The sequence below is a fragment of the Periophthalmus magnuspinnatus genome, chromosome 24 (assembly GCF_009829125.3).
Source record: "Periophthalmus magnuspinnatus isolate fPerMag1 chromosome 24, fPerMag1.2.pri, whole genome shotgun sequence".
Taxonomy (NCBI): Eukaryota; Metazoa; Chordata; class Actinopteri; order Gobiiformes; family Gobiidae; genus Periophthalmus; species Periophthalmus magnuspinnatus.
Genome location: NC_047149.1, coordinates 14,302,748 through 14,330,695, shown reverse-complemented (window position 1 = coordinate 14,330,695; position 27,948 = coordinate 14,302,748). Strand labels below are relative to the sequence as shown.

Below are 27,948 nucleotides of genomic sequence, written 5' to 3'. Positions count from 1 at the left end.
ATCCATTTAGATGAAAGAAATAATACAACAGCTTATTATTATTGTTGCAATGTAATAATAAAATGTATGGTCAATAAAAAATACAAAATTGTTTTCATAATAACACATATCATCAAGTGCATTTGTCTGCAAACCCTGGCAACAACATGGCACTTCGACTAACACCGAATGGAATTGCTCTCCACTTTTTAACCAGTGCGAGCTCTGATATAAATGTCAATGTATTCCATTAGGAGACTGTGAGTGCTGTAATCAAACAGCAGACAGAGAGAGGAGCCTGGGGGAGTCGCTGCTAATTCAGTTTGGAGTCAAGTGAGAATGAGACGCTTCCGACTTGTAGAACTGCACAGCTCCTCTGATATTTCCACTGCACTTGATCACATAGGCTTAAGGCTGAGGCCCACAGTTAAATAGATTAGGACATAGTAAGTTTCCTTTGCATTACCATTTACTGTTGACTCTCAAAATGTGTCTACCCGTAAGTGTATTCGGGTAAAGTGCAGTAAAGTGCACAAGTTGCAACCAAGACACAGCCAAGAGTTATGCTTAAAGTGTATTAGACTACTCATTTCACAGACACATACTTTCCATAACTTAATGTATGTAAGATTTAGCTACAAATCTTGCCTAGTTAGACAAGTTTATAAGGTCAGTTCCTGGTTGTATGTAATAATATGTGACATACTTTCCCATAACTGTTACCTGGTAAACATATGGTAAACAAGAGGCAAAATGTCTTATTTAGTTCTTATTTGACAAATGAAAATATAAATGACACCTCAAGTTTCTTTGATGAATGTCAGAAAAATGAATTCCTTGAGCTTAAATTATCCCTGCAGTTTGAATGAAATGTTGTGTGTTTATGATAAAGAGATTCCTTTTAAGGAACCTGTCATTTTCACATTTTTCATCAGCTATTCTTCACAAATGCCCACCGACTGACATGAAACTGTAATGAATAATAACCACAGACAGATACTATTCCAAAACAAAGTAATAATTAGAAAAACATGTCAGCCTGTCATATGCACCTTAAACTTTGATTCTGTATTCTTTTAAAAAGCATATTCAATAAAAACAAATAATTTCTGTAGAGGTCTCAACTAAAAGAGCCTTCTGAGTCCAGATTCATGGAATAATTAAGGAGTCTCAACATCTACACTTCAATTGTGGAAAAGGTAACTTAGTGAACAGAGACAGTTTTATTATTGCTATGTTTGTGCCCAAGAATTTCCAATCTTAAAAAACACCCCTTGTGACCAAAATGTGATGGTGTATTTTAATACTCAAGTTTACGCAAATACCTACGGTGGTCGAATTTGAGCTGCAGGCTAAATATTATTGCTTTCCTCCAAAAATGTCCAGATGTGAGCTTCGTCCAACTGCTTTTTATGGAAGCAATCCCCAGTGTTGACTAGATTTATAATGTGATGTATAAGGGAAAAGAAATGAAAAGCTCAAGAACATGCAGTTCCTCTTTAAATAAATCTGCTGTAGTGTTAAACGTTAAAAGATCCTTATCTCGAGAGCCTGCTCATTAATCATTTTGTACATTAACTGCAACACCACATTTTTCTTAGACAAAGATTATAATGTCTTTCCTTCATATATTCACTGCTACAAGTGGCGTTCAAAACAAAAGCCTCGTAATGGTTTGAAGCATCATAATTAGTTTTTCATAATGAAGATACAAATGCAAAGAAGGCTATAGAAAATGTCCCTCTTTAGCTATATGGTTAAAGATTACAGAAAAAGACCAGAATATCACTTTTGTAATGTCCTTTTTCTCTTATATTGCTTCAGTGTAAAATAATGATGAGTATATGAAATTATATGATAATAAAAGCTTCACAAATACGTTTTATGTTATTATGGGCTCATGAGTGAAATAGTTAATGTGTTCTACTATAAGTTGATGTTTTTCACTTTTTATTTACCAAGTTACAAGTCCTGATGTGTTAAGGTGGGCAGGGGGGCTGTTGGTATACATTGGAGGCCACATTCAGCTCTAGAGCAGCTTTGGAAACAGCTTATCGAGTTTAGGAGTGAATGAATAATGGATTGTCAGGGGTGTGAGTCCTATAAAAATTCAGGGCACTATTATTATCTGAGCTGAGTGCATGTAGCAAAGTATCAACCATCCTAAACTTTCATATTTTATTCACAAGCTCTATATTCACCAGTTTTCCTACTACATGTACTGACACGTACTTCTCAAATTCGTACTCCTTCCTGAGAACAGTTCAGTGGGGTCTGTCTCTTTGCCAGCTAAGCACTATGGGGAATGAAGTGTTTTATACAAGCAAATCCCACCCCAAGGCTTTAATAACAGTGAAATCACTTTCCAATCTCTGCTGAAAATGTTATGAAAATTAAGAACTAGGGCCGTTGCTTCAAAAACAGGAAGAGAGGTGGGCGATGCTGACAAAAATGAAAACTTTTTTTGAGTATCCAGATCACAGAACAGAACAACAGAATCAGAAGCTATTTTGATAATGCAACAGAAATCTGTGTAAACCTGTCTTTAAATTAACTAAGGGAACATCAGACAAATGTGAAAGGACTGTAAAAGTACTCACAAGATGCAGAAATACCTATTTATTTCCAGTTTGAAATATTCAATGACTAGCACTACTACTATTTATAATAATACTTGTACCACTACTACGACCTCCCACACGCCATTTACTTCCACATGAACAGAACTCGACCTGTCTGTGATTGACTGTGAGCCGGCAGCATGTCTTGGCCCACAACCTGCTCCCAATTAGAGCCCGTGGATCAGAGGGCGGGAAACCCCTTTGCAGGAGGTGATTCGATTAATTTGTGTGTTTGTGTGTGCCCAAGCAGAGCGGCTGGAGAGGAGCCGAGAGGGGAGCAGATGTTGCCATTAATTAGATGTAATGATCACAGGAGCACGAGGGTCGACCAGAGGAATGAGTATTGGCTAATTAGAGGACATAGATTTGTGATATAAACAGCATATCGCCAATGAGCTGCACTGATTGAACGTCTGAATCTAACTTTATGTATTATGGTGCTGTCCATTATGTTACTGTTACTGTAGATATGTTTAGCATTAAACACACACATAGGAGGTGCCCTATGTGACTTTTCTATTCACTCAGTTGCTGTCTCCATGAACATATTAAGCTTTGCCTGGAATGTTGCACAGTATGGCATTAAATCTTTCCATCTCCATGGAGGTTGAAGCAGGTGGCACCACCATTTACAGTTCAGATCTGTGTAGAGGTGTTTCTGTTCACAGTAAGAATACATATTTTTTAAAATATTTTTGAGCTGTAAAATCAACGGCATCAAATTTATGCTTAGCTATCAGCATAAAGCCATACTGTGGAACATTCCAGACAAAGCAATAACAGCTCCATGGTGACACATAAGAGGCAGACACTTCACCAGAAAAATTAAAAGTTGCATAGTGAATGAGTTGCTTTGTGAAATATAGCTTTTAATCTGTAGTTCCTTAGTTATTTCAGATTACAATAGCATATGAAAGCTTTTTCATATTGGCTAAGTTATGTTAGGACAGACTTTCCATATATGATGCATAATGACATTGGTGTACCTTTTGTTTTCGCCGTTCTTTCCTCTTGTCCTCTGTGTCCTGGAGCATCTTCTCTCTCCACAAGTCGAAAAAGTACGAGGGATTGGTGTAGAACTTCAGACTGTCCTTACCATCGTCCCTGTAAACAATTATGAAACTTTGTTACTTCATTTTGTAAAATATAATATGATAAAACCATCTATACATACTATACATTAAAAAGCACTGTTGCAGATTTTTCCTTGTAGCGGAGTGGAGTTTTGCCCCTGCACAGTATATTGTAACAGCAGTTCTTAAGGTTCAATTTAAACTTAACAAGCTCCATCTGCCCTGGTTTGGAGGGTAAAAATTTGGACACTCCCTTTAACAGCCTTCTTTACTCACATTTCTGTGTAAATGTTTAACCAAAGTGAAAATCAAATATGCATGCAGGGTAATTAATTTGCATCTCCTTTCAGCAAAGCACTACGCTATCACTGAAGGTTTAATATTTGATTAGAAATAGGCTTCTCAGAGGATTTCACCAACTCAGTAATCATCTTATTTCTAACTAGCCTGCTAAAAACAAAACAAATCTTTTCCACACTTGTATATGAAAAATGAATTATTGATTATAGCCAAATATACTGGTTTATTATTATTATTAGATTATTAATAAAACATTCAACGTTTCTTTTTGTCTCATTAGTTTGTTGGTTGTGGTCACCGGAAGAGCAGATAAGAGACTTCTGAGATTCCAGCATGCTAAAGTCTGCACAACTATTGTACGTAAGTAGCCTTGACAAAAAATAAAGATACTTTAAAAGTCAATTTCAAAAACATTGCCCAAATGACGACCTCTGAAACTGTTGCTAACATGGACCACTCCTGTGCGAATAAAGGATTACATCGACATGTTTTAAAGGTGCACTATGCAGCTGGATTCTGGTTAAAGTTTCACCACTTGCCAGTCTCCATGATGATGTTATTACTTTGCCTGAAATGTTCCACAGCATGGCAAGAAACACACCTATCCCCGTGGAGACAAGCAGGTGATATCACAAGATCAAATTACCAGTCAGATCAACGGAGAGGTGATCCCACTCACAGCAAGTTTTTTTGTTCTTTTTTGTTTGAGCAATAACATATCTGTAGTTATATTAATGCAAGACAGATAGATTTTGATAGCACACTGTGGAACATTCCAGGCAAAGCAGTAACATCTCCATGGATACAAGCAGGTGCCTTCACCAGAAAAGTTACATAGTACACCTTTACAATCCAATAAAATCAAGTCCATATCAAGCCTTTATATGCAAGTCAACGTTAAAATTAAGGAGAGTCCAAATTCAAGACAGAGCTTTTACAAATGCTTTCCATAAAAATTATGTCAGAACTTCAAAGACCATTTCCTGTCTCAAAACAGTTAAAATGACTGATGTTTTCTGTACATAAAGTGAAATCCTAACTGAGCTTCTTATTTTTTCCCTACGTTTTGGGAGGCAATTATTTGATGATGACACCGACAAGTGTGAGGGGAGTGAACATAAAAAGGAACAGCTTCAAAAAGAAATGAGCACGCAGTTTAATGATATGCACCACAACAAAAGGTTGGCAGATACAATTCAACAATAGGATCAGGAATGATGGGTAAGTCTCTACAGTTAGTCACAATACATCTGGGCTGAGAGGGAGAGTGGGGGGAAAGACAGGACAAGGAAGGAAACCGTAGAAAAACAGGATGGAAATAAAACAAAACTATAAATGACAAACATAAAAACAGAAAAATAAAAGCAAAAAATTGAGGCTGCAGATTTTTTGAAAAATATCCAACTGCAACTAAGACAAATTTCTAATTTGCTTATGTTTTCAAATCAAGATTCAGTTGACTATGCGCATTTCAAAAGGAGGCTTAACTAAAATTTGTCAAAATAAAAGCATTTCTGAACTTATTTTTTATAGAGTTTAGTAGCTTTTGACATATTACTAGTATTAAGAGAATACTAATGGATTTTAAACCATTTTTACAACCGTAATAAATGTCACCTAACTTCACTACCATAAAACGGTGCTATGAAGAAGCAAAGTACTGGTAAAGTTAATTGCAGAACTTTATTAAAAAATTTGGGGAAGATAAACAACTGCAAATATAATTAGTATAAATTGAAACCACTATTCTTCCGGACTTACTGCTCCTCTCTGTCCTCTGAATCACCGTTTCAGAACACGCTCAGGGCAAGTCAGCCTCTGCATCCAGGAAGCAGTGTGGGAACTGACCTGGAGGCTGGCCATGGATTTTTAGTTGGATTTAATTATCCACTCGACCCCCCCTTTAGTAAATAACAAGTGTGCTCTTGCCTTGAGCAAATCCAAAATAAGAGGAAAGGAGGAAGTCCCGGTCTCGGCTGCCTCTCCTGTGGGTTAAGGGCCACATTCAAGCCTTATGGAAAATCATTGCCATCACTCTAGATTTAAATAGCACTCACCTGTGTCAGTCTCTCAGAACACTAAGACTAAATAACAACGTGTTAGAAATAAAGTGAGAAAAGCTTTTATGGTTTCTTCAGCTCAGCACTTGCCAAAATGGAGACTTGTGAGATGAAGGCAGATCAGATGCAGTATCTACATTTATTTGTGAGTCCAGTTCAGATGTTAATTTGACCCTTTATTTGGTAATGATGGCTATTCATGCATACTAAAATACACAAGAGTGAAGTAAAACATTAAAAATAAACAAACCTGTATAATTTGCACAGAACAATAATAATAAACAGACATTTCTTCTATAACATATTTAGACTAGTTTGGTATCTATTTTCAGTTAACATTACATTAAATATCTTACCATCACGATTTCCCAACGTTCCCATATAACCATGTCAAAACACAAGCCTAAGCAAAACTGTCTGAGTAAAAAGGGTTGCTCTAAACTCTTACATCTAACATCTTTTCCTTGACCACCATATGTGTGAGAAAGACAAATCAAAAATTCAACGGCATTCGTTACTGCTTCTCTCTGTCCTCTAAATCACACAGACACACAGACTGATATGGAATGAGCAAGTCTTGTTATTTTACTCATCACTGGGAATTAAATATGATACAGACCTATAGGGGGTGAGGATGTGGAGGGGCGGGGGCTGCTCACACGTCTCGTACGTCTCCTGCATCGGTACAGGCAGTGATGTGCGCTCAAACAGCTGCTGGTCCTGAATGGTGGAGCTCCTAAATGCCTTCCGCATGGTGATGTCCTGAAGTGACACTACAAGGACACAAAATGAAATTCAGATAATATCTTCCCACAGCATGTTCTCTACCTACAGTGGTGATTTAAAGGTGAACTGTCTAAGTTATATGGTGGAGAATTCATCACCTGTTTGTCTCCTGAAAATGTCATTGCTTTGCCTGGAACGTTCCATAGTATGGTCTTAAGTCTTCTTTCAATCTTTGCCAAAACAAAATATTTGATTTGGTGGAGTCATCTGCTTATCTCCATTAAAATTATGTCTTACAAAAGGTTTGTGCCATTTTTTGGAACGTTCCAGGCAAAACATCATCTCAATGGAGTACAGAAAGAAAAGCCTTTATAACAATGATAATCAGATCATATTTTTAACGTTCATTAAAACAAAACAGGAATGGACTACTAAAAGGGAAGAAATATCACTTTCAATATCATTTGCAGCTTGTGCATTTTTTTTTTTTTTTTTTTTTTAGATGAATACAGAATTTCTCAAATGTAGAGTGTACACAATACATCATCCTCTATTATATCATCTCCCACACATCACTCAACATTAGTAGGACATAAACACCATTAGAACACTCTAATGTTCATGAGCTAATTTTGCCACACTAGGCTAACTGGCTCATTTCAATTTCCCTTAGAGCTTAGCCACATACGGGAGATAAGCACTGAGGTCATCTATCAGAGACCACACTCCCAAACAGATGACATTTTCTGCAAGGCTTGAGAATAACATGAGAAAATCAATGATGTTTCAAATGGGGCTGTAGTGGCAAAAATGCTGGGAGCATAACGACAGACTAATGTTAGCCCGTGAAAGCATAGCCTGGGAAGAAAAAATCTGGTGTTAAGCGAATGTGAATTAAACATGAGAGGGTGACAAATGCATACACTTAACTGCTGCTCAGGGGAAACAGGCAAAACGTCACATGTCTTGTCGAAATGATTGTTAAAGCTTTTTGTTTGTTGAGACAGACAAGGAACTATTGGGCTCAAAAATAATAATAGTTGATAAATGTGAACTCAGTAAGTAAGTTTTAAGTTGAGCACTTCTTTCCATTACTAATATTTATTAAGGTAACATAGTTTGCCTCCCTCTGATACATAAGCCCTATGTTCTTCTGTGATAATGACTTTTACAGACTATAGTGAAAATCCAGCTGCATTCAGGTCAGAACTGTTGTTTTGCAATCGTTTGCCTTGGTAAGGAGATATGGTGAAGGACACAAATAAAACACAAGCGTAATGACACTCAGCAGACACAACTAGGGCACAGTAATGCAGAGGAAGAAGATTATACGCGGCATTTGGGTTGAATAAAAGTGTAAAAAATAACGATAAAATAAAGCAAACCTAACGACCCAGGAAGAACAGTCAAAACACACAAAACATTAGCCTGTGAGATAAATGTAAATGAACTTTCCCACTGAGCAGTGAGGGGGGATACAGCTAGTGAAGTGCAAAGTAACTTAAAAAGAATGTCAGCTTTATACATTGCAGTTAAATAGCGGCATAGTAGGTGGCAATTAGTATTCAATACTATCAGGCGGTGCAATTTGACTGGGCAGCAATATTTTTTGATTGGCTCAGGAAACCCATGAGACATTTGTGTTATGGATTGAATGGAGAAGGTCAAATCTAAAGGTCAGTGTATTCTTGAAGTCTTTTAAAGCAATTTACAAATGGACAACACAAATCTATGGACTTTTTATGACAACACAGCAAAAACATCCAGTGTAGAGTTAGCTTTACACCTACTGGGATATTAAAGGGCAACTGCATCATCTATAGGCTACATGCTTATTTGTCCATGGGTTTTCCATACAAAATCTATATTGTCTTTTTCATGTTTCCAGATTATGATGCTGGAAACATGAAATCACAGCAATGAAATGTTGCTATGAGATGAACAGTGTTATGGCATGGAGATCTACAACCTTTTAATAATAAGCCAGTTGGAAACAGCGACAGAGTCTGGTGTCAAAATGTATTTGATGTAGTGCATCAGTGTGTGCTGAGACTGTAATCACAGCAGACAGCAACACCAGTCAGTTTTATAGTAATAGACAGATTTCAACACCCTAACACAGGGAGGTAAGAAAGACTTAATCTGCAGTTGTAAGTTGTAAAATTATAATAATAATAATATATTATAATAATAATATAATAAAGTTATAAAACGTCTTCAGACACACACGTTCTGCTGCAGACTGCACTTTATAATAACACAGACACTGTGATTTCAGCACTGTAAAACATATAAAATAGGTAACAAAACATCATCTGGCCATACATTTGAAGTTGTAATTTATAGTCTATTAATCGAGTTCAACATCCCATTTTAGACCATATTATGCAAACTTATTTTGATCATTCAGGATGTTTTGTTTTGAATTATTAATTGCTATGACAATTGTGCTGCAAAATGTTCATCAAAATGTAAGCTTGTCAAAGTCAAGAAAAGTCAAAGGTTTCATAAAACCATGGTCTGATTCCTCTCCCTTATCCTCACTAGAAACACTTCTCAGAAAAAACATAGGTCAGATTTTTATGCATGCAGCCCTCACTTCTGAAATGCAAATAATGGCCCATATTTCCCTTGCGCAGCCCTGAATCATCACATGTCTACCTCTCCTTCCTTTCCTTGTGGCTAGTCATATGCCCATTTTTATGGTAGACAAAAAATATGGACAAACCATTAATGGCCAAGCACACACTATAGATATACTGAAACACAAAATAAAGGAGCGTGGGCCACATAAAAATGATTTTGAGGTTGGGGTGATCCGCCTGGCTCTGTGACCCAATACAATGGCCTACAGTCACTGCAGTGCTGTAATGGTGCTATTAAAAGAAGGCTATAGGCCATTAGTTTGGTTAGCTGCAGTGACAGGGCCAGAGTACACAAATAGCATCCTCATACAAGATGGACCCGAGCAGCAGATCAATCAGAGGGGGTGCAGAGGGGTCAGGAGACTGTATGTGAAAGGGCACTGTGGGGGACGGTGGCCTTAGAGGGATAAAAAGGACAGTGTGGACAAGGTGAGATGATTGAAGGTGCTCAGTGCAGTCCTGACCTCAGCCAGTGCATAGATGATGAAGCAGGGATCATTCTAGACATGTTCTGTCCTTCCTGTTTGAACCGGAACATCCACTTAAGGAAAGGGCTGAAGTGATGGCCTCTCTCTGGCTGATTTCCCCTTGGAATTCATTAGTTTTTAACTAATAAAATACAATTTATTTTCTTTCACTACTCGAGTGAAAGAAAATACATATGTATCACTACATATATTCTTGTCTTCAGGTAAAATACAGAAATTATATGTTGAAATGTGTATCACACAAATTATATTATGAAGGACAGCTTTTTTTAAATGAAATGTTGCAAATAATTGCATAAAAAGGATGATACCAAAAGACTCATGGCATTTCTATTCAATTGATGAAATGAGCTTCAATAATATCCAAACAGAACATTGTGACTTGTGTAAATTGCAATATAATCTGTCAGTTTGTTGCCATTGCAGTGGACAGCTCTACTGAGGTTTAGCAGTGAAGCTTGGAGACCCTGGGCGGACAGTATCAGCTCCACACTGACCAACCCCCATCCTCCCCCATCTTCCTCCTATCTCCATCCGTCCGCAGCCCCTGATTTATGGAGCAACTCTGCCCGCACTCACTCCCCTCTCCTGCTCAACAACCCAAAGACACCACAATGGAAATTACAATGTGGATGAAATGCTGCGCTAAAAGGATATAGTGCTCATGCTGTATACTTGAGGTTTAAACATAATGGGTCCTGGGAATGTAAGGTAGAAACAAACATTTGAATACGTCTTACCCCTTTGAACTCAATGACTAATGCATGTCTGAGTCTTTATAAATATTTGGTGAACTATAAGGAAAGGTTTTAAATGATAGAGCTAATGATAGAACATAAAATACGCTTTTGATGCTAAATTGGCCCTTTGTAATGGTACTGTATGCCCGTCTGCTTGTATGATGGAAAGTTAATTTGTCCGATTGCTTATATTTAAAATATGATATACAAATAATTATTTTAATTTATTGCAAGTGAATTTTTAGGATGAGTTCACACTTATCTTGGTTTGTTCCTCGTTTGAGTCAAGCTCAGGCCTGAGGCCCTTAGTTTGGTCCTGTTTATTTTAGTCTTGATGTAGTCCTGGTCTCAAATCAGCACTGATTTAACTCTGAAATCTATAAATTTTGACTATTATGATATAGCAATGGAAAGCCTGTACTGTGGGCCATTCAAAGCTGGCCCAGAATCTGCTGCGGTACAATCCCTTTCCAGTCCAGTGAGTTTGCTGCAGTGCCCCGTTAGATGCACTGATCCTTCCTCCCTTCCCTCTCCTCCTGCTCTCCAGATGATCCTTATCCACAGTCTTCAAGGCCACAGCACAGGGCTAAAAGGTAAACTGGAAGACTAAGGAAATTCACCAAGAAAAATATTTACAATGCGACTAGTTAAGATGTTTTATCAAATAGTACATCCTGAGAAAGACCAATTGTAGCTGTCAAAATCAGCTGCTTTTAGTGCTATGCTCATCTCTAGTATTATGGGATGTTCTCATGGCATAAATTAAGTCTTATCCTCTTTATACAGCTTCTGTATTTGGAAGTCTATGTTTTGGGATTTAAGCTATTTGTTGATGGAATTATGACATTTTTGGAGCAGTTCTTTGGGTTATTTATATGATGATTAGCATTTTTTGCCTTTTGGAATAAAAAATGGGATATTTGGCAATGCTGACTTCTGAACATGTGCAGAATATATGTCTAAAATTGTATACTACAATAATAATCCTTGTTTGCATTTGCCCTTCAACCTGAGCAGGGCTGAGCAGCTGAGATGAGCACATGCTGCAAAACAGACTGCCACAATTAGATTAAACTCAATTATTTTGCCATTAGTGCAAAGAGAATGAAGAAAAGGAAGGAGTGGAGAAGAGGAAGCTACAGAATAGTGTTGTGAATTAAAGTTATGTTAGGTCAAGAGAAATTCAGGTGAAAATGAGAATGGAGGTGGGAAATTCCTCAAAAGTTTAGTAGGCAATATGTAACTTTTTATGTTACCTTAATTAAACATAGCCTTCACTTTAACATACAACTGTAGTGGTTGAGAAGTACACATATTCTATAATGTGTATTGTCTGTATTAGAGATATTTTTACTGGGAATACTACCTGGATAGCTAGCCAGTTTCCTGCTAATATATATCCCCGAGTATGCTTTCTTTAATCTTGATTTTTCAAGAATTTTCAAGATTACATATGACATAGCAAAAAGTCACATAAATAGTTAATAAATAGATTAATTGTAAAGTGCCATGGTGAAAGCATTAATTTGCTATCAATATACATTGACAATTTATCTACTATTCTGTTATATATCAGACTATAGTCTACTGTCTGCCACACTCTTTCCCTCAAAGCTAGTAAAAATGTACTGGCTTATAAAGAGCCACCTACTGAAAACCTGCTTGTATCCAGAGGCATTGTCATGAGGGGTACTGAATGTTTCAGTGTTGCACAATGACGGGGAAGCTGTTAGACTAGCCATGCCATAAACACCCCAGTGGCTCATGGGAAATCGATACAGTGCCTCGGAGCGTGGCATTACACCTCTGTGATTCCCCTCTACTTTGACTTTGCAGACAGTTACCCTACTCTCAGTCCATAGAGTCCCACAGGGATTAACCGAACTATACCTGACAGTCCGGAGCATCATTGCATTCCTATTGTATTGCTATGGATACAGTCCTAGCCTAGATCCAATTTCCTCCAACAAAAGGAAAAAAAAAAAGCTAAAGTGAAACTCCGACACAATGTTTCTAATAGAGGCTGCGGTTTGTACTACAGGGATGAAAAATGACACCATCTCATAGCTGCCTGTTCCTCTAATAACAGCCATTAACACTGGAGGGGGCAGGCTAGGCGAGTTCTGTCCCCCCACACACACACATACACACACATGCAGTTATAAAGTGTATTGAAGGTGTGTTTACATTCTTCTTCTTTGGGGTCCAGCTGTGTGACGCTGATAGAGAGGCGGTCCACACGTTCCTGCAGAGAGTTGACCCGGAACGAGAAGGAGTGGGCCTCGTTAAAGAGTTCTCCAAACAGGTCCTCTGCATATTTACCTGAAGCAAACACAAGATACAGACATAGTGCTGGGTGTGATTAAAGAGCAGAATTCGGGAAATGCAGGAATTACATAAAGTAAAAAATTTGCAGAATATTTTGAAGAAAATATGTGTATTCAACAATAGCAAATAAGACATACTAACAAGACTACAGGCAATCCTGATCTCAAATTTATTCCATTATATTTTTGTTATAAAAAAGGGTTGAATAATGATGACGTGCAGTTACTTCTGTATATGTTGATAAGGAAAAGTATAATTTATCATTTCAATTTTTGTTCAGCTAGTTTTAGATTATGGGGTCATCATTTATGGATGACCATCATAGTCTTATCTATTAATGGGAAACACTGAAACAAATAAAATTAATATTTTTGCACCATATCAGATGCATGAGAAATACAAAATAATAATTGACATGAAGCAAATTACATTGGAATATCGTAAGGGAAGTAAAATATTGCTTTATATGATTAGACATTGTGGTGGCTCTTTACTGTGTTAGTACAATGAAAACTGGGAGCGATCAGATAAAATGTTAATGTGGTACTTTCAACTGCTAAACTTTAAAAAGGGATCCATTCACTATTATTTAATATCTTGTATCTTGATCAGTGTTAAAACAAAGTATATTGTTTTAAGTAAAACTGAAAAAATATACTTTTGCCAATCTTAATACCTATATTGAATGACTGAAACAGCAAAAACATATGTACACAAGAGCAGCCTGCACTTTTTGACATACTATCCCTAATCAAGAAGCTGACCCACTCTGCCAGCAGATTAACCCACATGTGCACTATTATGTGATTCTTGTGCAGAAATGGTGTATACAGACGCTGTTACTGACTGAGGCTGCTGAGCTGGCGAATGACGTTGGCCAGGGAGATGTTGGTCACACACTCCAGCTCGTTCTTGATGTTTCTGGGCAGCACCGTGTGGCACAGGTGCCTGGGCTCAATGGTGCGCTTCACCAGAGGCATCCTTCTGCTGCCACACCACTACCTGAAGAGAGTCAAGAGAGGAGAGAAATACAATCAGTGCAGTGCTTTTAGCTTTCTTTGTAAGGCTTTTGTCATGAAACCCATTTTTCTAAACAATGGAACTTGCATGCAAGTCTTCATGAGGTAAATACATTAATGAATACTTGTGCTAATTGTCTAGTACATATTATTATCGTTGAGTAATGAGAACTCAACAGCCTGAGAGCAGCACATTTGATAGAGATCATTTTCCACCTTAGCAGTTAGGATGTCTCCTGGGCGAGCACTGACAAATAAACATTGAGTTATAATTAGGGGAGGTTGTGTTCAATTCATGATTATGTTGTCTACTCCTCACAAGCAATACACATCAGAATATTTAAATACTCTGACAAAAGGGCACATCGTGTTTCACATCTAAGTTAACTCATGAAATAAGTAAGATGGAAAAGTAAAAAGGTTATTTGAAGAGGTTGTTCAGGCCAGCAATATAATTTTGTTATATCCCACAGATCTGCAACATGAATGGCAGATGTGTAACCTTTTGACATTGCTAACAGCCATGTAGCTGCATATTTATTACTGAGTCCTTTTGATCATTCACAATCCTGGCTATCACTGCTCAGCACTTTGTCTGTCCACTCAGCCATGCTAATGCTAATGCCATTAGATCAGTGCAGTGCATTAGATGCAGTGCGCATGTGTGTGAATCCAACACTACAAGCCAAGCAAATGCTGTCACGACTACAGCCAACACAATATGCTTTTTGCAAAATTACATAATAGTAAAGCAAACTCAAAAAACAAACAAATGTAATCATAATGTAATGGGGGGGGGCACAGTCCTCTTTTGGCAAGCAGTCACTTTCTAACCAGTAGATAGCAAGATAAAATCTTGGTGTTCTGTTGTCCCCGGGTAAGACACTTCACCCCTGTTGCCCACTACATTTGTAATAATGTGGCTGCGACAGAGGGCATCCATCATAGATATCTATAATATCTCCTTGTGATGGTTTTGCCGTGGCGATCTGAAAAAAATAGAACAGCCAAATGTAAATCTTTTAAAGCTGCTGTTTGCAGTTTGAATCTTATCCGGGGTTGGGTCATGGGGGCAGCAGTCTAAGCAGAGACTCCCAGACTTTCCTCACCCCAGACACTTCCTCCTCCTGCTCCTCCTGTTCCCAGGCAGCCAAGAGACATAATTCCTCTAACCTGTCCTGGGTCTTCTGGGGCATTCTCCTGGTAGGACATGCCCAGAACTTCTCCCTAAGTAGGTGTCCAGGAGCCATCCAGGACAGATGGCTGGCTCCTCTTAATTTGGAGGAACAGCAGCTCTACTCCGAGCTCCTCCTGTGTGACTGAGTTCTTCACCACCATCTCTAAGGGAGCTCCCAACCACTCTGTGGAGATAACTCATTTCGACCACTTGTATCTGCGATGCACATTCAGTCATTGCCCAAAGCTCATGGTCATAGGTAAGAGCAGGAATGTAGATTGACCGGTAAATCAAGTGCTTTGCCTTTCGACCCAGCTCCTTCTTTACCACAACAGTCCTGCAGTGATGAGGTGGCTGCACCGATCCACCTGTCAATCTCACACTCCATCTTTCCCTTACTCATGAACAAAACCCTGAGATACTCACAGATAAGTGGAAGAAAATTGAGGAATTGATGGATGGATGATCGACTCTTATTCTAGTTTAGCAGGAAATGTGTTGCTGGAACCATTTAGTCACAGTAGTGACTAAATGGTAGTACAGTAAGCCTTAATATTTATCACTGGCTCCTCATAGCTATTTAACTGAATTACTGTATTTCATTTGGTTAAGACTCTAAGATTTAATCCAGTTATTAGAGATCACAGCTTGAGCCTGTATATTCATTGGGCCAGTTCCAACACTGAATAAATGAAAGGTGAGGAAAAGCAGTAATTTCATACTGAAGTACAGTTTAACTCTCCATGATACAAGGCCATAGAAGGTTATAATAAGGATGTCCTCCTATGGGCTGCTGCTGTTGAAGTGCTTTGAATGTGAGGTGTGGGCGATGCTGCAGTGACAAAAACCTAAACACAAGGCTCACCTTTCAAATGACAGAGCTCTTTAGAGACTCCTTTTATTTTCCTTACCACCCACATGAAAACGCTCTAGTCCTCATCGCCTTCCTGATACCACCTCTAGACCTTATGTGTTGTTCTGACATTTACCACAGCCCTCCACTAAAAGCTACAATGTTAATCCATTCAGACAACTCAACAAAATGTGTAATAGTGATAATGAAAGAAAAAAAATAAGATTAATATAGAAGCAATTCTGTGTCAATGATTTTGAAATACTGCTATAATATTTTAAGTGTGGTGCTGATAAAACATGATTATCTTTAAGTCTGAATAAAAATGTTATCATGATTCCTCTACACATCAAAGATTTATTTTGCTGTCAAGAGGTTACTGAGCCATACACTTCCTCTGAGAGTTCACACTTCAGTGCAACTGGTTGAATCCACCTGTCACTTATTCAGAGCATGATGACGACTGACAAACAGGGGCAGTTAGATTATCTCCAAAAGGGCCACATTTTCCTTTCTGAGTGTAGCTATATAAAAATTCAAGTAGCTCTTTAAATTAGCTCTTTATTGGCTGATGGTGTTGGATGACAATTACATTTTAAAGTATTGTTCATCTTTAACAAACATATAACAAAAGCATTAAGTCATATTGGCACAGTACAGAGCAATGACCAATGGATCTCCCAGTCTTCTGACATTTTTGAACGCCCCCTCTCTTTTTTCAGGGGTCCTGGGCTTCCTCAACTTTCAGGAATGTGTTGTCCTTTTTCCAACTTTCCAGTTACCTACAGCAGGCCATAAAGTGGCAGCTCAAGACAGCAGCGGGACAACCTTGTCCATAGAGAGCAATAAAAACTTATGAGATCGAGTTGCCTCTGTAAGAATGATAGCAGATGGAGCAACAATGTATTGAAGGGAGACAGAGGTGTGCTATATAGATTAGGTCAAGAGTAACCTGGGTTAAAACTCAGCAGAGCAAACCAGACAACCAAGGATATGCAGAATTCACATTGATATTACTGCTACAAAATATCATATCAAACCATGAGGTTGAAACTACTTTATACCACACAATACTACCTTTCTCTAAATGTGCAATATTGTGGACAAACTTGACAAACACTTTAATACTTTGTTAGTGTTGCTAATGAGTTATAGATATCATTATCTGTAGTACAATACTACAAAAAGGAAAACAAAAAAAGAAAAATTCCACATAAATGCCAAGAAAATGTTCACACGATAGGTAAATAATGTTCTATGCAAACAACAAAATATCCTGTCCTTCTATTGAAACATAACATGATACACAATCTTCGGAAATACAGGTACGTAAAGCTCCAAATATGTTAAAATTGTGCTCTACCTGTGAACAGAATCCTAGATCCCATATCAATAAGAATGTTTCAGTTGTGTATGGAATAAATGACAAGACTATTTGGTACCATTTAGTCTAATGCAGCCTACATCATTTGACTGCTCTTAGCCTGTGACCACACCGGAGCTTAGACATGAACCTGCTTCTAACAGTGAGGGCTTTATATTCACAGCTACGGCAAGATTACATTTGACAGCTCAGCTCCAGTGAGAAAAGTACAGCCTTTCCTCTAGAGGCTCCATAAAACAGCTCAACTCAAATCATGTTCAGAAGAAACAGAGATGATAGCAGAAGAACAAGACAGTGTAGGCCTGAGAACAGAAGCCTGCCAACTTGAGAGACTACTACAAAAGTTTGGGAGAAAAATCTATTCATAATCTGAATAATTGTCATATTTGTCAAAAGCCTTTGGCACCATGCTGATGTGAACAAAAGCTTTTCTGTGCTGGAAGCGTAGGGGGCTGTTTAGGACGCCCTAGTGATTTGCCCTGACAACAATTTCTGGTGATTCAGCACAAAGGCCCGCTCTATAAAAGAAAAGGTTTCAGTGACACAATTGATAGAAGAAATGGGAGGAAAATTACACTTTTCCATTTGCAGGTCTGTGAATAAGGAAGCTGTCTACATGTTGATTTTTCTATTATGTTTCCAACTGTGCTGTAAAAATACAAAAAAAGGAGAATCACTTACTACAGTGTACATCAAATCTCCAGGGTGTGAAAAATAACCTTAAAGTCCACTTCTTGCTCCAGAATTGGTCTACACATCCGGTCTTCAGAATAGCCGCACTCTTTTGCAAACCCTTTCCTACTTTATAACCCATTCATCTTGGGTGGTGCTTCCCACTGTCACCTATTGCCATGGTAACGGCCGTGCTGAGATGTCACTGGTCACTGTACCATATCCCGAGAGAGATGGACAGATGCGAAAGGGGGAAGGTAGCGGTGATGAGTCAAGAAGACAAGTCTATGGCAATTGACTAGTGATTACAAAATGAATGTATGTAATCCCATTGTTTTTTACATAGAAAGGGGTGGGGAATGACACGTGGCAGGGGGACCAGGGGGCCTCCATTGGTGCAGCTCACTGCACTCGGGACAATATGTCAAACTGCTCGCTTTAATGAATCCTAATGGCGCATTTACTCACTCGTACGGCAACACAATGAAGCAGCTAAGCCCTCACTACACAGCGGGTCAAGGGCCTATTATGCTGAGGGCCAAATCACTTGATACAGCATCTTCTGGTAGGAATGCACACAGTTATCCAACAGACAGCTCTACTTTCTACTAGCTAAAGGGAGGGTAAAAAAAAAAAGATTTTTTGTTGAGTGAGCCTTAGAATTGCAAGAATTGCAATTTTGTGTAAATCAAACTACTTTGTTCCAATTAGGCAAGGGACGATATTGAAATTTTGTGTGACGATTATCATGGCCAAAATAATTGTGTTCAATGATTATATTATGATAATTATTAAAGTTGTTATGGATATGAAATATTATAACTTTAACAGAGAATATTCTGGATAAGCAAGGCCGTCGACTGAAATTTGGGCGCCCGGGGCCATAAGCCTCACATGGAACCCCTGCAACACAAATTTGTTGTTATTTCTGCACATTCTGGTGATACAATGGTGATTATCTTTGTTGGTGATTCTCACGATTATATAAAATGTCCCATGAACCATTATTGATTGGCGTTTCAGATGAACACACAAAGGTTTGTTGAAAAATTTACCGTGACTACTTCATGCTGTCATGCTAGCATAAACGCTGAGCAAACCATTACATCAAAATTTTAAAAGGTGTATCTACATCTAATGCATATTCTATTGTGCTCTATGAGTAGTCAGAAACCTCAATATATCCGAACTACTGCAGACGGAACCTTATCATTCTAATGGGCAATATATAAAATAGACAGTGTATAAATGTATAAAAGAACAATTTTACATACACACTTTTAAAAACGTGTAATCCAGCAAGGGTGATATTCACTGCCTCACTGTAAGAAATAAGAAAAAACTAAATGCAGCTTACAATACAATGACAATTGGTTTCAACAACACTGAGACTTTATCATTAGGTGATGTAAAAGTCATAGCCTCACCACCAGTGAGCCGCGGTGATTCTCCCAAAGCAGTACTTCTAAACGGAGTCCCATTGGCAAAATGCAGTTAATGCAACTAAACAGCATACGTCTGCTGCTCAAAAACAATGGAAGAGTCGCTGCAGTGCAAGTCTGAAATAATGAGGCAATCTGTCAGTGAAGAAAATCTCATTAAATTGGACTTGGACATAAACAAACAGCTGCAAACATAAAGAACAAAAGACTTCAGTGAAGTTGGCAGAGCCTGGTGCCCAATGGAAACAGAAGACAACATACGTGCAAAGCTTTCCAGCAGCCGGTTCAAATCAGAGGAGTACAGAGATATGCAGGAAAGAACAGCTAATGGGGTTCTCAATGGACAAGAGACAAACAAGGAAGAAGGACACTTAGGCCTTCCCAAGATGGCTGCTACTTGTATGTGTTTGACCTCTTATTTGCTAACAATTACTCAAAAGTTCATAGAGTTTTTTAAAAGCTAAAATAATTTAGGTTGGCACAAAAAAAACCCATACATGACATTTGGGCCGTATCCAAAAATAAAAATTATAATAATATTAATCTGCCTTAGAATTGTAAATATTGCTTTTTAGTTCTTGATAATATATCATAATAAAGGACACCAAAACAAAAAACTGTTAAACTACAGACGACTGCATAAAAACAGGTATTTGACAGCAAGACAAAGATTTTATGATCAAAGCCTAATATGCAAATAAGAAAACTTCACACAACACAAACCACTATCTCCAGTTCAAATAAATACACTCAACACAAGAGGAGAACACACAAGAACATGTGTGTCTCTCTGCCAATTAAAATTTGGCATGCACTCCTCCAGGGTCCACACTGTCTGCACTCACATACCCCCCGATGTGAAATAAAAATACACCTCAAGAACGAGAGAAGAAAAGGTATATGTAGGTGCGAGATAGTGTATTGAATGTAGTCTGTATTATAACTGTTAAAAAATAATGCAAAAATTGAGAAAAAAAAAAAAAAGTACAAAATGATTTCCTGCACTGATGCATTTTATTATTACTTTATTATTATTATCATCATCAATATTATTATGATGATGATAATAATATTGAACCGCCACCTTAACGTGGTGGAGGGTTTTGAGCACCTGAATGATCCTGGGCTCTGGAAGCCAACTCCTTGAGAGGGGCTGGACTCTCCATTTCTCTGGCATTGCCCACAGGGAGAGGCGTCGAGCTGGTGTGGGGTTGACCCACAGCTCAGCTGCCATGTGTTGGAGTTCACCCCGGTGAACGAGAGGGTCGTGCCCCTGCGCCTTTGGGTCAGTGACAGGTATCCCACTGTTGTGTCGGCCTATGGGACAAACAACAGCATGTAGAGTACCAGACTTTTTTGGAGTCCCTTGGAAGGGTATTAGACATTGCACCAACTGGAGACTCCATTGTTCTACTGGGGGACTTCAACGCCAACGTGGAAAATGACAGTGACACCTGGAGGGGGATGATCAGAAAGAATGGCCACCCTGATCTGAACCCGAGTGGTGGACTTCTGTGCTAGACACAATTTGTCCATGATGAACAACATGTTCGAGCACAAGGGTGTCCATCAGTGCACGTGGCACCAGGACACCCTAGGTAGGAGGTCGATGATCGACTTTGTTGTTGTGTCATCTGACCTCCGGCCACGTGTTTTGGACATTCCGGTGAAGAGAGGGGCAGAGCTGTCACCTGATCACCACCTGGTGGCAAGTTGGATCCGCAGACGACAAACCTGGCAGGCCCAAGGGTCTGTTGGGAACATCTGGCGGAGCCCTCTGTCAGGGGGGCTTTCAACTCACAACTCCCTCCCGGGCGAGGCTGGGGACACGGATTCTGAGAGGGCCATGTTCTCTGCCTCTATTGTTGATGCAGCCACTCCTAGCTCTGGTCGTAAGGTCTGGTGCTTGTCACGGTGGCAACTCCCAAACATGGTGGTGGACACCGGTATGCCATCAGGCTGAAGAAGGAGTCCTATCAAGCCACATTTTGATTGTGGGACTCCTGAAGCAGCTGATGAGTACCGGCGGACCAAGCGTGCTGTGGCTCATGCAGTCGCAAAGGCAAAAACTCTGGGTTAGGAGGAGTTCGGGGAGGCCATGGAGGAGGACTATCGGTTGGCCTCAAAAAGATTCTGGCAAGCTGTCTGACGCTGCAAGAGGGGGAAGCAGCGCTTCACCGCTCTCCACCACACTGTTTACCCTGCAGGTGGAGAGCTGCTGACCTCGGCTGGGGATGTCGGACAGTGGAAGGAATACTTTGAGGATCTCTTCAATCCCACGTCAAGTCCTCTGAGGAGGAAGCAAAGACTGGGGACCCGGAGGTGGACTCGTCCATCACTCTTGCTGAAACTCGTCCATCACTCTTGCTGAAGTCACTGAGGTGGTTGGCAAGCTCCTCAGTGGCAAGGCTCCGGGGGTGGACGAGATCCATCCTGAGTACCTTAAGTCTCTGGATGTTGTGGGGATGTCTTGGCTGACACGTCTCAGCAACATTGCATGGTGGTCAGGGACAGTACCGCTGGACTGGCAGACCGGGGTGGTGGTCCCGGTAGTCAAACCTCAGATTCAGGAGGAGCCGTGGCTCCTCCAAATCCAAGACCATGGTTCCAAGGTGGCTTGCCCTCTCCGGGTGGGTGGTGAGTCCTTGCCTCAAGTGGAGAAGTTCAAGTATCTTGGGGTCTTCTTCACGAGTGAGGGAAGATGGATTGACAGGAGGATCGGTGCAACATCTGCAGTGATGCGGTCGCTGTATCAGACTATTGTGGTTAGGTAGGAGCTGAGTCAAAAGCCAAAGCTCTCGATTAACCGGTCATATGGTCATGAGCTTTGGATAATGACCTAAAAGACAAGGACGTGGATACAAGCGACCAAAATGAGTTTACTCCGAAGAGGACCCTGGAGGGACTATGTCTCTCGACTGGCCTGGGAACTCCTTGGGGTTACAATGAATGAACTGGAGGACGTGTCTGGGGTGAGGCAAGTCTGGGACATCCTGCTTATACTGCTGCCCCCGCGACCCGGCCCTGGATAAGCTGTTAAAAAAATGGATGGGTTATTATGTGACTGAAACTTAAACCTCAAACAAAGTCGTATATTCGTGAAATTTCCATAACATCGTCTGAATATCTACAAAAGTCAAAATATTCCTTTTTATCCATTTTTTTTCTCATTTATAGCTATATATGCCAAATTTGCTGTTAACATATTATTTCGCATATCATCTGTCTGGGGAGGGATTTAGAGAGTTTAGATTTGAAACTGACTGGCCAATTAGGGTTTGATAACTTTTTGTGGGGTGTTTTTTCATAATTAATGAAGAGTAACCAACTGTAATGCCTGATAGTATTCCAACTGTATGGTATAATAGTCTTCATCAAAGTATGATAGTTTAGTCTGCAGCCTGCCATGAATAGTGGTAGTGTGTGAATCCAGGCAACCATTTAGCGATGTGGTGTCCTGGCTCTCCCTCTTGGACGGTTGTGTTGATCAGACTCATCCTGGCACAGTTCGAGCTCAGATGGTACTCAGGCAGTAACATGGCATTGGTCCATTATTTGGCTCCCTCTGTCACCTGTACACAGCTGTATGGCAACCGCAATCACAGGAGCTGCTTTAGACAACATACATTAGCTAACAAGAAGACTTATTGATTGTGCTAAATAAAAACTAGCGAATGATGTTAAAGCTACATTCTGAAGTTCATTCACAGAGATTGTTGAGAACTATGGCAAAGTAACAGTAACACTGTCTAACATTCTAGGCTAAGGTAACATCTCCATGGAGACATAAAGGTGGCTGACTCACCACCAGAAAAGGTGTGCACCATAGTGCACCTTTAAAATACCCTATCCAAATGCTTGAAACTTACTTTTATCCATTTTAATATAAAGCACAAAGAACATTTACATTTGCAGAAGTAATTCAGATGCATGTTTTTTTCAAAGCAGCCATTCACACACATTTCTGACAAAAATAAGACCTCAACAGTGGTTCAGTGTTTACTATGGAGAGTAAAGATTCTGAATGATCAATGATGAGCTTTATCCTCAGTCTGTGATTAAACATAGGCCACATTGTATTCCTTTAAGCAGATTAGATTATGTTAGACATCTTTTCAAAGCAACACACTTTATATGCATGCTCAATCCCCAGCCAAAGTCAATGGACATCTGTGTGCTGACATGAATGAGCTGAATGTGTGATGAACAAACAGAATTGAAAAACTTTATCTGCTGAGTGCACACAAACGTGTTCATATAAATAATGTAATGCTTGACACTCAATAATACATGTCAGCATGCTAGCTCTGTGCAGCCGGGCTTGTTTGGCCTATGAGGGAAATTTCACTATAACAGCTGCCCAACCATGGAGATGTAAAGGACCCACTCCCGAATGGCCCTCTACTGTAACCCCAGTTCCCCCAGCCCAACAGTAGCACATAGAGCCAAGATTATATGCAATGGTGCCCAAAGGAAGAATAGAAAATAGCTCCTCTCTTGCTCATAATCTCTGTATAGCAGACAGGTTTTATGTGGGGGAAATGGAGACACATTAAATGGCTGCTGCTGCATTCAGTTAAGTTTTCTACTTCTCTTCAACATTCATAAAAATATTAGTGATTGTAAAAAAAACAGTTTCAATGACTTAAATTAGGTCCCAAGCTCATGTTCGATAAATCTGCCACTGCTGGCACTAATAAACACTGCTAAGAGTTTATTTAGATTGCAAACACTAAAGCCACAACAATAACTAACATAAAAGTATTAAAACAAATTCCTGCAAAGTCCTGTGAATGTTTGAACCTGTTTTGAGTGCATATCCAAAGTTAAATTAGCTAAATGTTTGAGCTTTGTAGTCTAAACAAAGCTACTTGACAGATGACCACTGAAAAAATAGGTCTATGAATACACACATTCCAGTGCTGGTAGTGTTGGCTGAAAATGTTTTAGGCTTTTGGGTAAGCAAGGTTGTTCACTGCTTTCATGTACAAGAAAAATAAGGGAGAGATGAGCGAAGAAAAACAGAGGAAGCTTGAGGCATAGTCTTAAATTTGAGAACACCAAGACCAGTGGCTCTGCTGATGCACAAACATGGGGCCAGATGTAAAATAGTGAGAAAAACATGACAGGAAGGTGTAAAGTACAGGTACCTTCATAGTGAGAGAGTGAGACTGTAGTGATTTGTAGTCTTCCTTTGATCAGATGGTGCTAAATGTCCCAGAAGTGAACATGTCAAAAGCAATCACATTCTGCAAGATGTGTAAGGCATGAATCATCTGAAGCACCCTCTCCCAGCTCACATTTTAAACAAACCATTAGTTGAGAATAATGCACGATGTCATTTTACTTGGTCTTCTTTGCATTGTATGGTTGATTCTATTAGCAAGCTAATTCAAAAAGTAAGAACCAAGTATGGCTGCCAAAAAAGACACCCAGATAATAATCAATACTACAAAATTAGATAATCAATTGAAAAAGTATCTATCTTATCTCATAAATAGGACAAAATTGTACCTTTCTTTTAAATAGTTTAAGAATGATCTTAATCTATATCAAAACTTTTAAGACAACATGGTAACATTAAAGAAACTGCTATGATTTCTTTCACTGTATGTAAAAAATATAAATATATAATCGAGTATCAAGCCTTTCCCTTAGTATGGGTAATGGTTTTGAAATGTTAGTATTTGTAGTAACATTACAACTATAAGATTATTTTTATTACATTTGCATTCAATACCATTAAGAAAAATGACAACCTTAACACATTGTTGTGGTTTAAAATTCAGTTTCAAATTTATCCCTGAACTGTTAGAGATAGTCCCATATATGTTTTGTGTAAGACATGCCGATGTTTTAGTGAATGCCTGTATACTTTGCTTCCACTTTCAAGAAAATTAAGGAAATGTATTTGAACATTTCCAAAAAGTGGTAATGGGATTGGAATTACAAGTTTGAACCTGTCATGTGCCCTGCTGAGCTCTCCCACACCACTTCACAGGTCGAGTCGGTGGCAGTTGGCAGCGGCTGAGAGATGTGTGGAAAACAGAGGTGGATTTGAGAGATAAATTGAAGCGATCAGACAGAGCCCAGAGCAGCTGTGCAAACCCCTCAACGCCTGTCTCTAGTGTCTATGTGTGAGAGGAAGAACTGTGGCAGGCCAGGAGGGGACGCTCTCTGAAGGTGCCCTTGCTGTGAGTAGCCTGAGGCGCTGCCTGTGGTGAGAAACAGCAGGACGCTCCAATGGGACACGCCTCATGATTTGATCAAGTCTTGATTGCTTCAATTATGCTCTGTGAAAACAAGCTCACAGATGGGGACACAAACATGAGTTGGCAGATGTGGCATTACTGAATGAGTCACCAACACAGTGAGTCTCAATGATAGAGTGGTTAGCATTGTTACCTCACAGCATGACAGCCCTCTGTGTGCTCTGTAGTCCTCATGAAATGGAGCCATTCCAGTGGTTAGAGCTTTTCACTTATACAGGGCATGAGTTTCAAGTTCTCTCTCTCACTACTTCTCATAGTCAATCAATTTTAATTAAAAGATCATTACTTTCAATAGCAGCACAGTTCAATATATACATCCTTTGGCACTGCTCCTCCTTTACTATCAAGATTTCCAAAACTTACTGCTCAGACTTTCTAATGTTTTACCATGTCCCCACATTTGTCTGACACTTGGAGTTCTCACATTAGAGGAATGAGCAGAGGCATCTCAACAGCAAGCGATAGTTCAACAGCCTCAAGGACAAAGTTCACCTACAGAAAAACAAGCGGTTCAGATGTCAAGAGGTGAGCTGCAAGCATCATGTGACATGTGCTGTATGACATCATCCCCCACAACAACTGCATGTCCTTTGTATGTATACCCTAAACCCCATGCCCTTCTAAGTGGTGGAAGAATATGCAAATATAAAAAAATAATATGGCCACATTTTTTATCAATGGTATTGAGGTTATAACACATATATTACCTCCTCACCTACTTATTCAGTCAGAGGACAAAATGTTTTTCATAATGGACTATGAGAGAAATCACAGGTACGTGCGCTTAGCGTCCAAGAGGTGAGAATATTACAGCGGCTTGTTATTTAAAACACAACTATATGAATTACAATTACTGTGTTTGTATAGGTGAACCATGTATAAACAAACTATATGCATTTTAGAAATAGTTGGTGGGATATAAATAACAGCAGGTAAATAGTTAACTTAAGCCATGAAAAACTGGTGTAACTGGAATACCTGTTACTCAACTGTACTGATTAGTTTCAATGGCAGACCTGAGGGCAGTGGCAAATTGAGGGTCAAAATTCAGCAAGCAGGCATAATATTCTGCCTGATCTGTGGATAAAAACTATAGAAACTACAAAACCATTCACAGTAAAGCAAGTGAAGCAAGAAAGACCTTTTAGACCATCCCTGACATCTCCGGGCTTCTGTTCTCGCTTCAAATCGACACATTTCACAAAGAAAGCCAATTCAAAGCTTCCTGTCGGGACAAAGCCTTTTCACTTTCTCCATTCTCTCTCTTGGCTGCCTCTTATCAGTGGGCATATTTCAAGCCCTGGGCCACTTCTCACTTCAATATTGAGGAGTAGGCACTGTGTGTTTTATAGTGTTTGTCTACACTTGTGAGAACGACAGTGCAAAGGGAATCAAAGTGTTATCATGGCCTGCTGGTTATCTCTCGCAGTCAGTCAGTATTTGGCTTTTGGCTGTTGGGTCCCTGTTAGCACCCCTATCGCGGTGTGTGCGTGTGTGTCTGTGTGTGCATGTGTGGGAGTCATCATGCCCTTGTCAATCACAGTCACTTCTGCACCTATCTTCAAAGGGCTTTACCTGTTCTCCATTTGATAACGTCACCTGCTATCTCTACCCCGCACACAGAGCTCTTCAACTCACTTTAAGGAGCCCGCTCAGAAGCTTTAAATCCAGACTAACTTGGTTTTGGCACAACATAATTTGAAAACAAAAATTAAGTACAACATCGCTTCCAAAAATAACAAGTGTCAAAAAAATATGTACAGTGGAAACTGCATACTCATCATATTGGCAAAGTGGTTGAAGTTTCTTGCCCAAGGACACAATATCAGAATCAACATAAACAATTTAATAATTTATACAATGAATAATAGGGCTACACAATACATTACAACTAAACTGAAATCGCAATTTGAGTTGTTGCAATCATCAAATCACATCACTGCATCATCATCACAGCAATTATTTAGGTAATAGAATGTCCACTGTCAACACATTTTAAAGGTAAAACAAAAAAACTGTGCTGTGGTTTTGAGCTCCACAAACATGTTCTGAAATTCATGGGACTTATGTATTGCGTTATATATTCATATTTTAGTTGCTTACAATGTGCACTCTGAACAGAATCCTATACTTTTGTAAAAACATATTGCAAATCTCATTGCAATAATA

The 27,948-nt window shown here is 39.3% G+C and overlaps 1 protein-coding gene across 4 annotated transcripts in view; it reads right to left on the bottom strand.

Annotated features, from left to right (window-relative positions):
* The window catches only part of wasf1 (WASP family member 1), a 47,812-nt gene that overhangs the window by 11,276 nt on the left and 8,588 nt on the right, over positions 1-27,948 (bottom strand). For all 4 annotated transcript variants that reach the window (XM_033991250.2, XM_033991251.2, XM_055232141.1 and 1 more), the window contains exons 2-5: positions 13,808-13,962; positions 12,820-12,954; positions 6,653-6,806; positions 3,587-3,704 (exon numbers count right to left, since the gene is read on the bottom strand). In XM_033991250.2, coding sequence (XP_033847141.1) covers positions 3,587-3,704; positions 6,653-6,806; positions 12,820-12,954; positions 13,808-13,940 — 540 coding nt within the window. In that variant the 5' untranslated portion in view covers positions 13,941-13,962. The remainder of the gene's footprint in view (positions 1-3,586; positions 3,705-6,652; positions 6,807-12,819; positions 12,955-13,807; positions 13,963-27,948) is intronic.